The sequence below is a fragment of the Mobula birostris genome, chromosome 11 (genome assembly GCF_030028105.1).
Source record: "Mobula birostris isolate sMobBir1 chromosome 11, sMobBir1.hap1, whole genome shotgun sequence".
Taxonomy (NCBI): domain Eukaryota; kingdom Metazoa; phylum Chordata; class Chondrichthyes; order Myliobatiformes; family Myliobatidae; genus Mobula; species Mobula birostris.
In genome coordinates this window covers 8,881,273-8,894,139 of record NC_092380.1, presented here as the reverse complement: position 1 = coordinate 8,894,139, position 12,867 = coordinate 8,881,273, and the positions used below count along the sequence as shown (strand labels likewise).

The following is a 12,867-nucleotide window of genomic DNA, read 5'->3' as shown; positions in this document are numbered from 1 at the left end:
GAAGGAACAGCATAATACATCTGATTTAATTGGAGGGGAACATGAAGACTGCAATGTTATTATGTACCTGTGTCTCCCTTAATAATGAAGCCCATGGTGTCAGAATAAGGACAATTCATCTTACACGTGGCACACAATGCTGTCACGGTGTGTCCGGGGCATAGAGAGTGAATGCTCTTCTGCACACCACTGTTATAACGTATGGTTGTTTGGGTTACTGTCTCCTTCCTGTCAGCTTGAACCAGTCTGACCATTCTTCTCCGACCTCTCTCATTAACGAGATGTTTTCACCCACAGAACAACCACCCACTGGATGTGTTTTTTTTTTGTTTTCCTCACCATTCTCTGTAAACTCAAAAGACTGTTGTACAGGAGAAAAGCAGTTTCTGAGATAATCAAACCACCCTGTCTGGCACCAACAATCATTCCACAGTCAAAATGATTTAGATCAAATTTCTTCCTGATTCTGATATTTGGTCTGAACAACAACTGAACCTCTTGACCATGTCTGCATGCTTTTATGCATTGAGTTGCTGCCACATGATTGGCTGATTAGCTATCTGAGCAGGTGTGCTTAATAAAGTGGTCCCAGGGTGAAGAATGTCTAGGGTGGGTGGTTAGGTTCTCGTTGCAAATACTTATCACTTGTTCTTGTGTGTCACCAATGTTACTTGTTATTTATCAGCCATGCCTTAATGCTTCCTCTGTCTTGTTGTCTTTGGATGTGCTTTCCTTCATTATCTGAAGAGTTGAATATCAATGAGATCTCCACTTCTCCTCTTGGATAGAAGGGAGGTCATTGGTGAAGCAGCTGAAGATGGCAAGGACCTAGGACACTGCCAGAAAGATCTGCAGCGATGTCCAAGGACGGGTATGATTGTCTCGCGTCCTCCCACAACCACTCACAACCATCTTCTGTATAAGATATGACTTAAACAATAAGAACATAGAACAGTACAGCATGGTATAAGCGCACAACGTGCCATCATTTATGATCCTACTCCAAGATCAATATAACCCTTTCTTACTACATAGCCCATAATCCTCTGCTTCTCTTACATCCACATGCTTACCTAAGAGTCTCTTAAATGGCCTTGCTACATTAACCTTTGCCACCAATGCCAGCAGTACATTCCAACCACCCACTACACTCTGTGGGAAAAGGCCTGCCTCTGACATCTCCCCTCAACTTTCCACTACTCACTTTAAACAGACGTCCTCTGCTATCCACGCCATCCCGGCAAAAAACGTAATGGCCGAGAGCCACTGAAGCCAACTCTACCACGACATGTTAATGCCATGGAGACACAAAACACTAAAGGTGCTGGACTTCGGAGAAACCAACAATTTGCTGGAGGGACACTCACAAAATGCTGGAGGAACTTTGCCTGATGAAGGGTCTCGGCCCCGAAACATCAACTGTTCATTCCCCCTCTATATATCCTGCCTGACCTGCTGAGTTCCTCCGGCCTTTTGTGTGCATATTGCTCAAGATTTCCAAGCGTTTGAAGAATCCCTTGTGCTTATGTGTGGGCACTTGGCCAAGTGGTTAAGGCATTGGACTAGTGACTTGAAGATTGTGAGTTCGAGCCCCAGCCGAGGCAATGTGTTGTGTCCTTGAGCAAGGCACTTAATCACACATTGCTCTACGACGACACTGTTGCCAAGCTGTATGGGTCCTAATGCCCTTCCCTCGGACGACATTGGTGTCGTGGAGGGGGGAGACTTGCAGCATGGGCAACTGCCGGTCTACCATACAACCTTGCCTGCGCCCTGGAGAGTGAAGACTTTCCAGGCACAGATCCATGGTCTCGCAAGACTAACGGATGCCTTAATATGACTTTCAGGAAAAACTCAATGAATCAAACAGCATCTGTGGGAAGAAACGAACTGTCGACATTTTGGGTCGAAAAATCCGCATCAGAACCAAACTGCCAATTCCTTTCCTCCCACAGATGCAGCCGACCTGCTGAGTCCCTTCAGCAGATTGTTTGTTGCTCCCTTCGTCATTCATGCCACAATACAAAAAACAACCTTTCCCACCTCACCTCTGGAGTCAAAAAATCTGGATCCAGGAGGCCCTGGGAAAATCTCAAACTGAGCATTAGCATACGTTACTGGTAAATGTTCAGTGGAACAATCAGAAACACCGTCTGTCACTTTCATAATGAGAGTAGTTCAATGGGTTGGTAATTAAACAGCTTGGATTTATCCTGCTCTTTGTGGACAGAATATTCTAATTGTGGACAAACACATCTCATTACTTGTGTAATTATTCTGCAGGTTATCACATCCCAGTTCACCAGGACAAGTATTAAATTAACCTGCAAACACAGCTAATGTGTAACTACATGCCTATCTCAATGATTTCATTAGATTTAACATACTGGGGGTCCCTGGGGTACAATTTAACATTTTAAGCAATTGTTTCACTAATCTCTGTTTTCTATTTTAGTGGCAATTTGTCTCTTTCTGCTTTCTCTCTTCACCCATCTCTCTTTCTCTGCATCACCCTCCAACACCCCCCCCCACTGCCGTAATGTTGCTGCTTTCACATTGGCAGCATTTTTTGCTGTTTCCTTTGCATTTGTCTGTTTCTTATGAGCCCAAATTGCTAGCTCGACGCTCAACCCAGCGCCGATGGAAAGCGAGCAAGGAGCCGGCCGGATTCGAACCTGGGACCATTCGTTTCGAAGTCTGGTGCTGATGCTAGTACACCATTGGCTGGCTCCTCCCTCCCTTTGAGTTCTGCTTTCTCTCTCTCTCTCACTTTCTCACTTTCCCTTCCATCCTCACCCTTTCTCAACCAGCCTGTTCCATTTCACTCCGTTGAAACTCCTCGTTGCCTCATGCCTTCACTGTTCTTCTCACTCCGTCATTTCATATGTTACTCTCTCTCCCTCCTCTCTCTCTCTGTCACTCACCTACATTGCCTGTCACCCGGCCCTCTCACTCCCCATCGCTGACAGCCTCACTCCCTCACTACCACTCATTAGTCACTCCCCCACCCTCACATGCAAACCATAGTGGTTACCAGCAAACAAACCATAACCGCTGAGAGACTAAGCCAGGGTTCTCGACACTGTATGTCACGCTTCCTAATAACATTTCCAAATCAACAAAGGTACGTTCGACCCTTTATTATGAAACCAGCAAAGGCAAAAGATGTAGCGGTAAAAAAATTAACAAAACTAAATTAGCGTAACTAAACTTTCTAATTAGTGATATCAGAATTAGTATTCTATATATATTAAGTGATATTAGTGATCTAGTTAGCATTCCAATAATGTTGAATACCAGTCAACAAAAATATATCACTCCTGTGACTCACCTCCGCTCCACTAACAACTAAGAGACTAATCGTGAATATGTAGCTAAGCCCCAAGCTACGTGAAAGATGACAATAAATACACCACAAAATACAATACAGACCAAAAATACATACATGGCTCTCACTTTCCTTACTTCTGCATGGCCTTTCATTCTGTTTTCTTTCACTCACTCACAGTCCCTCTCATTACTGTTGATCTCACCCTCTAACCCCCTCATTCTCCGCTGCTCTGTCTTAATTTACTCTCCATTGCTCACTTATTTTTAATCTGACTCCCCCCCTTAATCACTCTCTATAATCACATCCTAATTTTCTTTCTCTCTCTTACTCATTCTCTCATTCTCTCTCAGTTCTTACTTGCTCTCCGCGTCACACAGTCCCGCACACTGTCTCACTACTTCATTCTCTCAGTCCCTTTCCTTCACTTGCTCCCTCACTTCCTGCCTCACTCCACGTTTCACTCCATTTAACTCTTTCACTTCTTCCGGAGCCTCCCGCAATCACCGGTCATTCCCTCTCTCATGATTTCCCCCTCCTCAATCCCTTAAGCCTTTTCCTCTCACTCCCTCCCACATTTTATCTCACTTTCACATTCTCCCTCTTATTCCCATCTCTTGCCTTATTTCCTCTCATACTCCTTTATTCTCTCTCTTTCTTTCCCTCTTCTTCCCTCAATCCCAGACTCACCCCTGTATCCTTCATCCATTTATCATCAATTTACAATCATCATATGGCACATTGGCCTTCATCAATCGTGAGATTGAATTTAAGAGCCGAGAGGTAACATTGCAGCTATATAGGACCCTGGTCAGACCCCACTTGGCGTACTGTGTTCAGTTCTGGTCGCCTCACCACAGGAAGGACGTGGTAACCATAGAAAGGGTGCAGAGGAGATTTACAAGGATATTGCCTGGATTGGGGAGCATGCCTTATGAGAATAGGTTGAGTGAACTTGGCCTTTTCTCCATGGAGCAACGGAGGATGAGAGGTAACTTGATAGAGGTGTACAAGATAATGAGAGGCATTGATCGTGTGGATAGTCAGAGGCTTTTTCCCAGGGCTGAAATAGTTAGCACGAGAGGGCATAGTTTTAAGGTGCTTGGAAGTAGGTATAGAGGAGATGTCAGGGGTAAGTTTTTTACGCAGAGAATGGTGAGTGCGTGGAATGGGCTGCTGGCAGTGGTGGTGGAGGCAGAAAAGATAGGGTCTTTTAAGAGACTCCTGGATGGCTACATGGAGCTTAAAAAAATAGAGGGCTATGGGTAAAGCCTAGGTAGTTCTAAGGTACATGTTCAGCACAGCTTTGTGGGCCAAAGGGCCTGTATTGTGCTGTATGTTTTCTATGTTTCTATTAATCACCTTCCCTAAAAATAAACTCTGCTGAAATTCTACTTATGGTGGAAGTAACTTGGAAAATGTGTAGCTCGGGTGGTTGACGGTTGGGTTGAGCAGCTCCCCAAATGGCAAACCATTTGCAAACGTTTCATCACTGTATGAGGAAACATCATCAGTGTGCTGTTAATTGTGGTGTGTCCTCTGAATGCTTGGCCTGAAATCCTTACCAACCAGTTGATTGTCATTGCGGAAGCTCATTTGTGACGTAGGGAGGAGGTCTGGTCGCTGACTGGTCGTGCGGCGAACTCTGTTTGTTGTGGTCTGGAATTTTGCCCGCATTGGCTTATAAATAGGATCGAGGTCTACATGTCTGCAGCAACTGGCTGTAAAGCGGTATGACCAACTCTTCCCTAGTCTCTACCCAGGAAGATCAAGAGGGGCACAAATTCGACTGGGCATCAGTGAAAGTCACAGTGCAATCAAACAAGGGAATTCCTAGAAGCATGGGTTTCCGCGAACAATTCTGCAAACGGACACGTGGACCTCAATCCTATTTATGAGCCAATGCGGGCAAAATTCATGACCACAATGCACAGAGTTTGCCACTCAACCAGTCAGCGGCGAGACCCTCTTCCTATGTCACAATCGAGTTTCTGTAATGAAGACCAATCAGCTGACTGATAAGTATATAAAGTCCAAGTATTCAGAGCACACCGCAAATGAACTGCGCAGTGATGATCTCGCCCCGTATGGTGACGGAACGTTTGCAAATGGATTGCCAAGATCGGAGAACAACTCAAGCCAGCCACCTACTCATGGTCCTAGTAACATTTAATTGTGTAGACTGTCCATGCTCAAAGGCCAGTCTCATTCTGGGGCAGTGGCTGTGTAACCTAATCCCACCCACTCTTCCTGTAAAAAAATTCTTAAAAAAAGCATCGAAACAGGACCTTGGTGTAATTTATGAACGTTTGCAATATCATTCGTACTTTAATGGTGACCATGTGGATGGATGTCTGAGAAATGAATGATTTTTTATTTAAGAAGTGAATGTATTTTCCATCATTGATTAAGCTAACAGGTGATAACATCCATTGGCGTTTCTCTCCATAGATGCTGGTTGACCTGCTGAATTCTTGAGTGCTTTTTTGTGTTGCTCCTAAAAAAGAGCATGTTATCCGCACTTCAGTCAAAGAGTTGCAAACTCATTGGTTCGAGTTGTCTTCAAGAGATTTTCAGAGAGGGTTAGTAAAGGAGTTGGGAGGAGGAGGTGGCACTGATTCCACAACGTGCTGATTCACTTTCAAAGACTTAACAATTCATGTTCGCAATATAATTTTTTTATTATTTGTTTTTTTCAGTATTTGCACAGTTTATCTTCTTTTGCACATTGGTTCAAAGGTTCAAAATGCATTGATTATCAAACTACAAAGTATTGATTATCAAAGTATACAATATTATCAGAGTATACAACTCTGAGATTCATCTTCTCCAGACAGCCTTGAAACAAAGAAAATCACGGAAGTTGTTCAAAGAAAAGCAACAAACCCCCACCCCCCGACAAGGTGCAAAAAGAAACAAATCATGCAAACGGCAAAAAGAACATCAAACCCCAAACTCCAAACCTCTTGTGCAAAAAAAAAGTGCAAATGGTTGTTTTTCAATCTTTGTACTGCATTTCTTAAATTCTATTGTACTTCTTTATTTTCCTGTAATTACCTGCAAAAACACAAATCTCAAGGCATTGTACGCCAACATATATTTTGAACATCGACCTTTGGATAACTGGACCAGTGCAATGAGTAAGGTCGTATACCTCTCAGGACCAATATGTAACGGCAGAGCTGTAATAAACTCCCAGAAGTGATTTTCTGTGAGACAGCAGCACCAAAGACTCAACAAAAGGGTTCAGCCTTACCTTGGGTTGGTTGTAATGTTCCAGCGACATGGTCACCACGTTGATGCAGATGGTGAAAGTAATGAAGAGATCCAGGTAATGGCTGGTGCACAAGGTGTGGATGAAGAGTCGGACCGGAGAGTAGGCAGCATAGTAGGGCAGCCGCTGGGCTTCTGTTACAGCGGGGGTTAGTGTGGGGCAGAAAGAATAAACAGAAGCTGGTTAGTACTCCAGTGCCCCTGCCTTGCTTTCTCAAGGTGCCACACCTCCTTCTCATTCCGTGCAGACCCAACAACCCCAGTTAGCTTGGCTTCGCACGTAAGGGGATAAGGGATCGCATGCAGAAACTAGAGCATTTGATGGCTCTGGGCCTGTATTCGCTGGAGTTTAGATAAATGAGAGGGGATCTATTGAATATTGAAAGGCCTAGATAGAGTGGACGTGAGGACGTTTCCTATGGTAGGGGAGTCCACCACACAAGGACAGAGACTCAGAGTAGAGGGATGTCCCTTTAGAGCAGAGATGAGGAGGAATTTTTTTTTCAGCCAGAGGTTGGTGAATCTGTGGAATTCGCTGCCACACAAGGCTGTGGAGGCCAAGTCATTGAGTGTATTTAAAGCAGAGTTTGATAGGTTCTTAATTAGTAAAGGCATCAAAGGTTACAGGGAGAAAGCAGGAAAATGGGGTTGAGAGGGATAATAATTCATCTATCGTGGGTCCTATTGTCCAATCTTCCAATCTTCCAATATTGTCTACCGCCTCTTTATTTCACACCCCCAGGAGGAAGAGGGAGAATGAGAGAAGGGAGGAAGGGAAGGAGATTGGAGGAGATGAAATGGGAAGGGAGGGGACAAGATGGAGGGAAAAACAACAGCATAGAAGGAAGGAAGAGGAAGGAGAGAGGACGGATAGCTGAGTCCAGGGATGGAGCGAGAAAAGAAAGATCAAATGAGGGATAGAGGGTGAGCATGGAAGCAAGGAAGGGAATGGAACAGGAGGAAGGAAACATGGTAGCGATGTAAACAAAGGGAAGATATGGAGTGTTAGTATGATGTAAGAGCTGAGGGAGAAATGGAAAGAGAAAAGGAGACAGGGAGGTGGTAATGTGGGAGCGAGGAATCTTTCCGAGGGTAGGCCTCAAAATCCCCGGCCTTGCCTGCTTTTGGCGACCAAGAAGGAGGTCGAATCGTTCAGACAGAGATGGCACTCAGTACTCGGTGTCGGACAGCTGATTCGGAGGCTCGAAGTTTTCGGATGACTCAGAGTTGGATTGTGGTCGGCATGGCAGGGGGAGTTTTTCTTCCTTCCCCCGACTGCGTGAGATGTGGGACATTTGAGAAACTTTGAACTTTACTGTGCTCACGGACTTCTTCAGCAAGTTATGGTATTGTTGCACTGTTTGTAACTATATGTTATAATTATGTGGTTTTGTCAGTTTTTTCAGTCTTGGTCTGTCCTATGATATCACTCCGGAGGAAATAATGCATGCATTACTAAATGACGATAAGAGAGGACTATGTGTCTTCATGATCATAGGAAGGGAATAGTTGTGGGCTTTGGTGCAATGAAAGGGGTGAAGGAAGAAGGGGCTGATCAGATAGGAATTAGGAAAGGAGATCAGAAGTAAAGAGGGAAGGAACAGAGATTTATCATTCCTGTGAACAAACTTGAAGAGAGAAATTCTAGGATCATCATTAACAAGGATTATAGGAGTGAATTAATCATTTTTGCCACTGGGCATAAAAATATTTGAAATGTGGAGTAACACACACAAAATGCTGGAGGAACTCAGTGCGCCAGGCAGCATCTATGGAAAAGTGTGAACAGTTGACGTTTTGGGAGTGGAAAGAAAGAGGAGAAGTTAGAGTAAGAAGGTTGGCTGAGGAGAATACGAAGTACAGGGTGGGATGTGATAGGTGAAACAGAGAGGGGTGAATTAAAGAGCTGGGAAGTTGACTGGTGAAAGAGATAAAGGGCTGAAGAAGGAGGAATCTGATTGGAGAGGGCAGAAGACCATGGAGGAAACAGAGGTGGTGGGCAGGTAAGAAGAGAAGGTGTGAGAGGGAAACAGGAATGGGGAATGGTGAAGGGGTGGGGCATTACTGGAAGTTCAAGAAGTCAATATTCATGCCATCAGGTTGGAGGCTACTCAGATGGAATATAATTTGTTACTCTCCAACCCGCCTGTGGCCTCATTGCGGCAGTAGAGGAAGCCGTGGACTGGCATGTCGGAATGGGAATGGGGAGTAGAATTGAAATGCGTGACCACTGGCAGATCCCACTTTTTGTGTCGGATGGAGCGAAGGTGCTCGGTGAAGTGGACTTTATGGGAGTCTCCAGAATGGAAGTGTGACGCATGGCCAAGTGGTTAGGGCATTGGGCTCACGATCTGAAGGCCGTGGGTTCGAGTCTCGGCCGGGGCAGCGTGTGTGTCCTTGAGCAAGGCACTTAACCACACAATGCTCCAGTCTACCCAGCTGAGAATGGGTACCGGCAAAATTACTGGGGGTTAACCTCGCGATAGACTGGTGTCCTATTCGGGGGAGAGTCTCAGTCGCTTCATGCCATGGAAACCGGCATAAGCACCGGCCTGTTGGACAACAAGACTCGTGACAGACTTTAATTTTAATCTTAATCCAGAATGGAGGTGCATGTTTTTTGGGATCTTTGGAGGGGGGGGGGGTGAAAGCTGGACTAATTGATGAGGAAGACAGAAGGGGCTAACACATCAAAGACAGGCGAAACGCCTCCTTACTCCTGCGCTTTTTCTCCAGCCTCCGCAGGCGTTTCTCCTCCCGCCTCCTCGCCTCCTCGGCCTCCTGGTGCTGGCGGCACTTGTGGAAGTTCTCCACCACCACGCCAACGAACATGTTGAGCACGAAGAAGCTGACGATCAGCAGGAAGGAGATGAAGTAGAGTAGCATCCAGGGGTTGTGGTTGATGATGGGCTGCGAGGGGAGGATCACAGCGGTCAGTCCCCGGCACGAAGGCCTGTCAGCGGCACCCGGTTCGCTCTGGCTAGTGCTACGACCCTCAGGTACTCAGTTCAGTTACACCCTTCAGCCCTCTAGGCTGGGCTGTGCGTGATCCCACCTTCATGGAATGTGGGCCACTCTGCTCCCTCCCCCCCAACTTCCTCCATATCTTCCATCACCAGCTCCTTCTATTCGTTCCCCCACCCCTTGCACCAGTTCAGCCCTATCGTTCACAGCCACACGGGAGCAACTACGGATGGGAAATGAATATTGGCCTTGCCACTGATGTGCAGATCCCGAAAGCGAGCAAATAAAAACAAAATCACTTCATGCAAGTTTGGAATAGTGTACTCAAGTCACCCCTCTGCAAGAAAGGTACCGTTAAGCTGGGAAGGGTGCAGAGGAGATTTACAAGGATGCCACTAGGGTTTGAGGGACTGTGATGTGGAGAGAGGTTGAGCAGCTTGGAAGCTTCTTCACTGGAGTTGAAGAATGAGGAGTGATCTTACACACTCTGTCCCTCCTGTACCTAATAAAGTGGCCACTGAGTGTTCGTTCATGCTCTTCTGCTGCTGTAGCCTGTCCACTTCAAGCTTCGATGTGTTGTACAATCAGAGAAGCTCTTTTACACACCACTGTTGTAACTCATGGTTATTTGAGCTTCTGTTGGCTTTCTATCAGCTTGAACCAGTCGGGCCATTCTCCCCTGACTTCTCTCATTAACAAGGCGTTTTTGCCCACAGAACTACAGCTCAGTGGATTTTTTTTGCTGTCTGCTCATTCTCTGTAAACTCCAGAGACTGTTTTCTCAGGAGATCAGCAGTTTCTGAGATACTCAAACCAGCCCGTCTGGCACCAACAATCATTCCGCAGTCAAAGTCACTTACATAGAACATAGAACATAGAATAGTACAGCACAGTACAGGCCCTTTGGCCCACAACGTTGTGCCGACCCTCAAACCCTGCCTCCCATAAAATCCCCGACCTTAAATTCCTCCATATACCTGTCTAGTAGTCCCCTAAACTTCAATAGTGTATCTGCCTCCACCACTGACTCAGGCAGTGCATTCCATGCACCAACCACTCTCTGAGTAAAAAACCTTCCTCTAATATCCCCCTTGAACTTCCCATCCTTTTCCTTAAAGCCATGTCCTCTTGCACTGAGGAGTGGTGCCCTGGGGAAGAGGCGCTGGCTGTCCACTCTATCTATTCCTCTTATTACCTTGTACACCTCTATCATGTCTCCTCTCATCCTCCTTCTCTCCAAAGAGTAAAGCCCTAGCTCCCTTAATATCTGGTCATAATGCATACTCTCTAAACCAGGCAGCATCCTGGTAAATCTCTTCTGTACCCTTTCCAATGCTTCCACATCCTTCCTATAGTGAGGCGACCAGAACTGGACACAGTACTCCAAGTGTGGCCTAACCAGAGTTTTATAGAGCTGCGTCATTACATCGCAACTCTTAAACTCCATCTCTCGACTTATGAAAGCTAACATCCCATAAGCTTTCTTAACTACCCTATCTACCTGTGAGGCAACTTTCAGGGATCTGTGGACGTGTACCCCCAGATCCCTCTGCTCCTCCACACTACCAAGTATCCTGCCATTTACTTTGTACACTGCCTTGGAGTTTGTCCTTCCAAAGTGTACCACCTCACACTTCTCCGGGTTGAACTCCATCTGCCACTTCTGCATCCTATCAATGTCTCTCTGCAATCTTCGACAATCCTCTACGCTATCTACAACACCACCAACCTTTGTGTCGTCTGCAAACTTGCCAACCCACCCTTCTACCCCCACATCCAGGTACGTAACATTTCTTCCCCATTCTGATGATTGGTATGAACAACAACTGAACATCTTGACCATGTCTGCATGCTTTTATGCATTGAGTTGATGCCACAAGATTGGCTGATTAGATATTTGCATTAACCAATCGGTGTACAAGTATACCTAATGAAGTGGCCACTGAGTGTAGAGTTGCATGAAATAAATCATAGACAGGGGTCAAAGTGCATAGGTGTTTTTCAGAGCTGGGGAGTAAATACTAGAGGACATAGGTTGGAGGATAGAAGGGAGAGCTTAAATAGGAAGCTGAGGGACAACGTTTTCACTCTAAAAGTGGTCTGGATATAGACTCAGCTGCCAGAGGAAGTGGTTGAGGCAGATACATAAACAATATTTAAAAGATTCTAGGATTTTAGGAGGAGCATGGGCCAAACGTGAGCATATAAGATTACCTTAGATGGGAATCTTCATTGGCATGGACCAGTTGGCTCAGGTTCTTGTGTTAAGGCTCATCAAAGACTCTAGTTTTCTGTCCGTTAAATCTCTGCTGAGTTCTCCTTTGGATTTTAGTAACTGTCTTGTACTGATGCCCCCTTAAATCTCACTTTCCCTATGAAAACACCATGAGCTCACTTCAGAAATGATAAACCCTCCTGTTAAGTCAACCTGCACAGTGAACAAAAGATGGTAGCCTGCTTACTGTTGACAAAGAGATAGAACATGTATGATGTCCGATGCTGTCTGCGTGGAGCTGCCTCCAGGTTGTTTGGTTTCCTCCCACATGCCAAAGACCATAATGGACTGATTGTCCACTTAATGTGCAGTGAATGCTGAACCGGGGGTTGGTTAGGAGGGGTGGGAAGGTGAGAAGAATGAAATGGGAGCAGTGTAAGAGTAGGCACTTGGTGTTCTTCAAGGACTCAGCGAACCAAAGGATCTGGGGTCTTCCTCAATGATCTCACCTTAGAAATGATAAAGCCACCTGTTAGGTCAACCCGCCCAGTAAACAAAAGATGATAGCCTGCTCGCTGTTGACAAAGAGATAGAACATGGATGATATCCGATGCTGTACGAAGGGTCTGGGGTCTTCCTCAATGAGTCTACAATTCTTAGACTCTCATTTTGTAACGAGAGAGCCTGTTAAAAATCTCTTGTGGTACTCTTGCCCCAGAGAGCAGGAAAGCACCTGCGAAGAGCAAAGAGTGACTGTACGGTGGGTTTCAAGAGGGGTTTCAGAGAATCCCCAGAGGCAAAAGCCCTCCTGCCTTTCAGTGACTTTCAAAACCTCCCAAGAGGACTTGTGGCTTTACCTGCTGGAGGAATCGCAGCACTCAATTTCCACAGAGCAAGATTCTACCAACAGCAATGCAATAATGAGGGGAGGAGATGTTTTTGTGATGCTGGTTATGGGATAAGTATTGATCATGGCACCAGGGAGACCTCCTCCACTCTGTATACACCATTACATACATAAGCAGCTATCTAACAGCCTCAACTCCCATTAGAAGCACCATATCTGACGGTGCAGCACTCCCACAGA

General features: G+C 45.7%; 1 protein-coding gene across 1 annotated transcript in view; it reads right to left on the bottom strand.

The window, feature by feature from the left end:
• Positions 1 to 12,867, bottom strand: part of LOC140205397 (voltage-dependent T-type calcium channel subunit alpha-1I-like) — a 426,562-nt gene that overhangs the window by 47,582 nt on the left and 366,113 nt on the right. Inside the window, exons 23-24 of the mRNA XM_072272989.1 lie at positions 9,319 to 9,511; positions 6,585 to 6,736 (exon numbers count right to left, since the gene is read on the bottom strand). Coding sequence (XP_072129090.1) covers positions 6,585 to 6,736; positions 9,319 to 9,511 — 345 coding nt within the window. The remainder of the gene's footprint in view (positions 1 to 6,584; positions 6,737 to 9,318; positions 9,512 to 12,867) is intronic.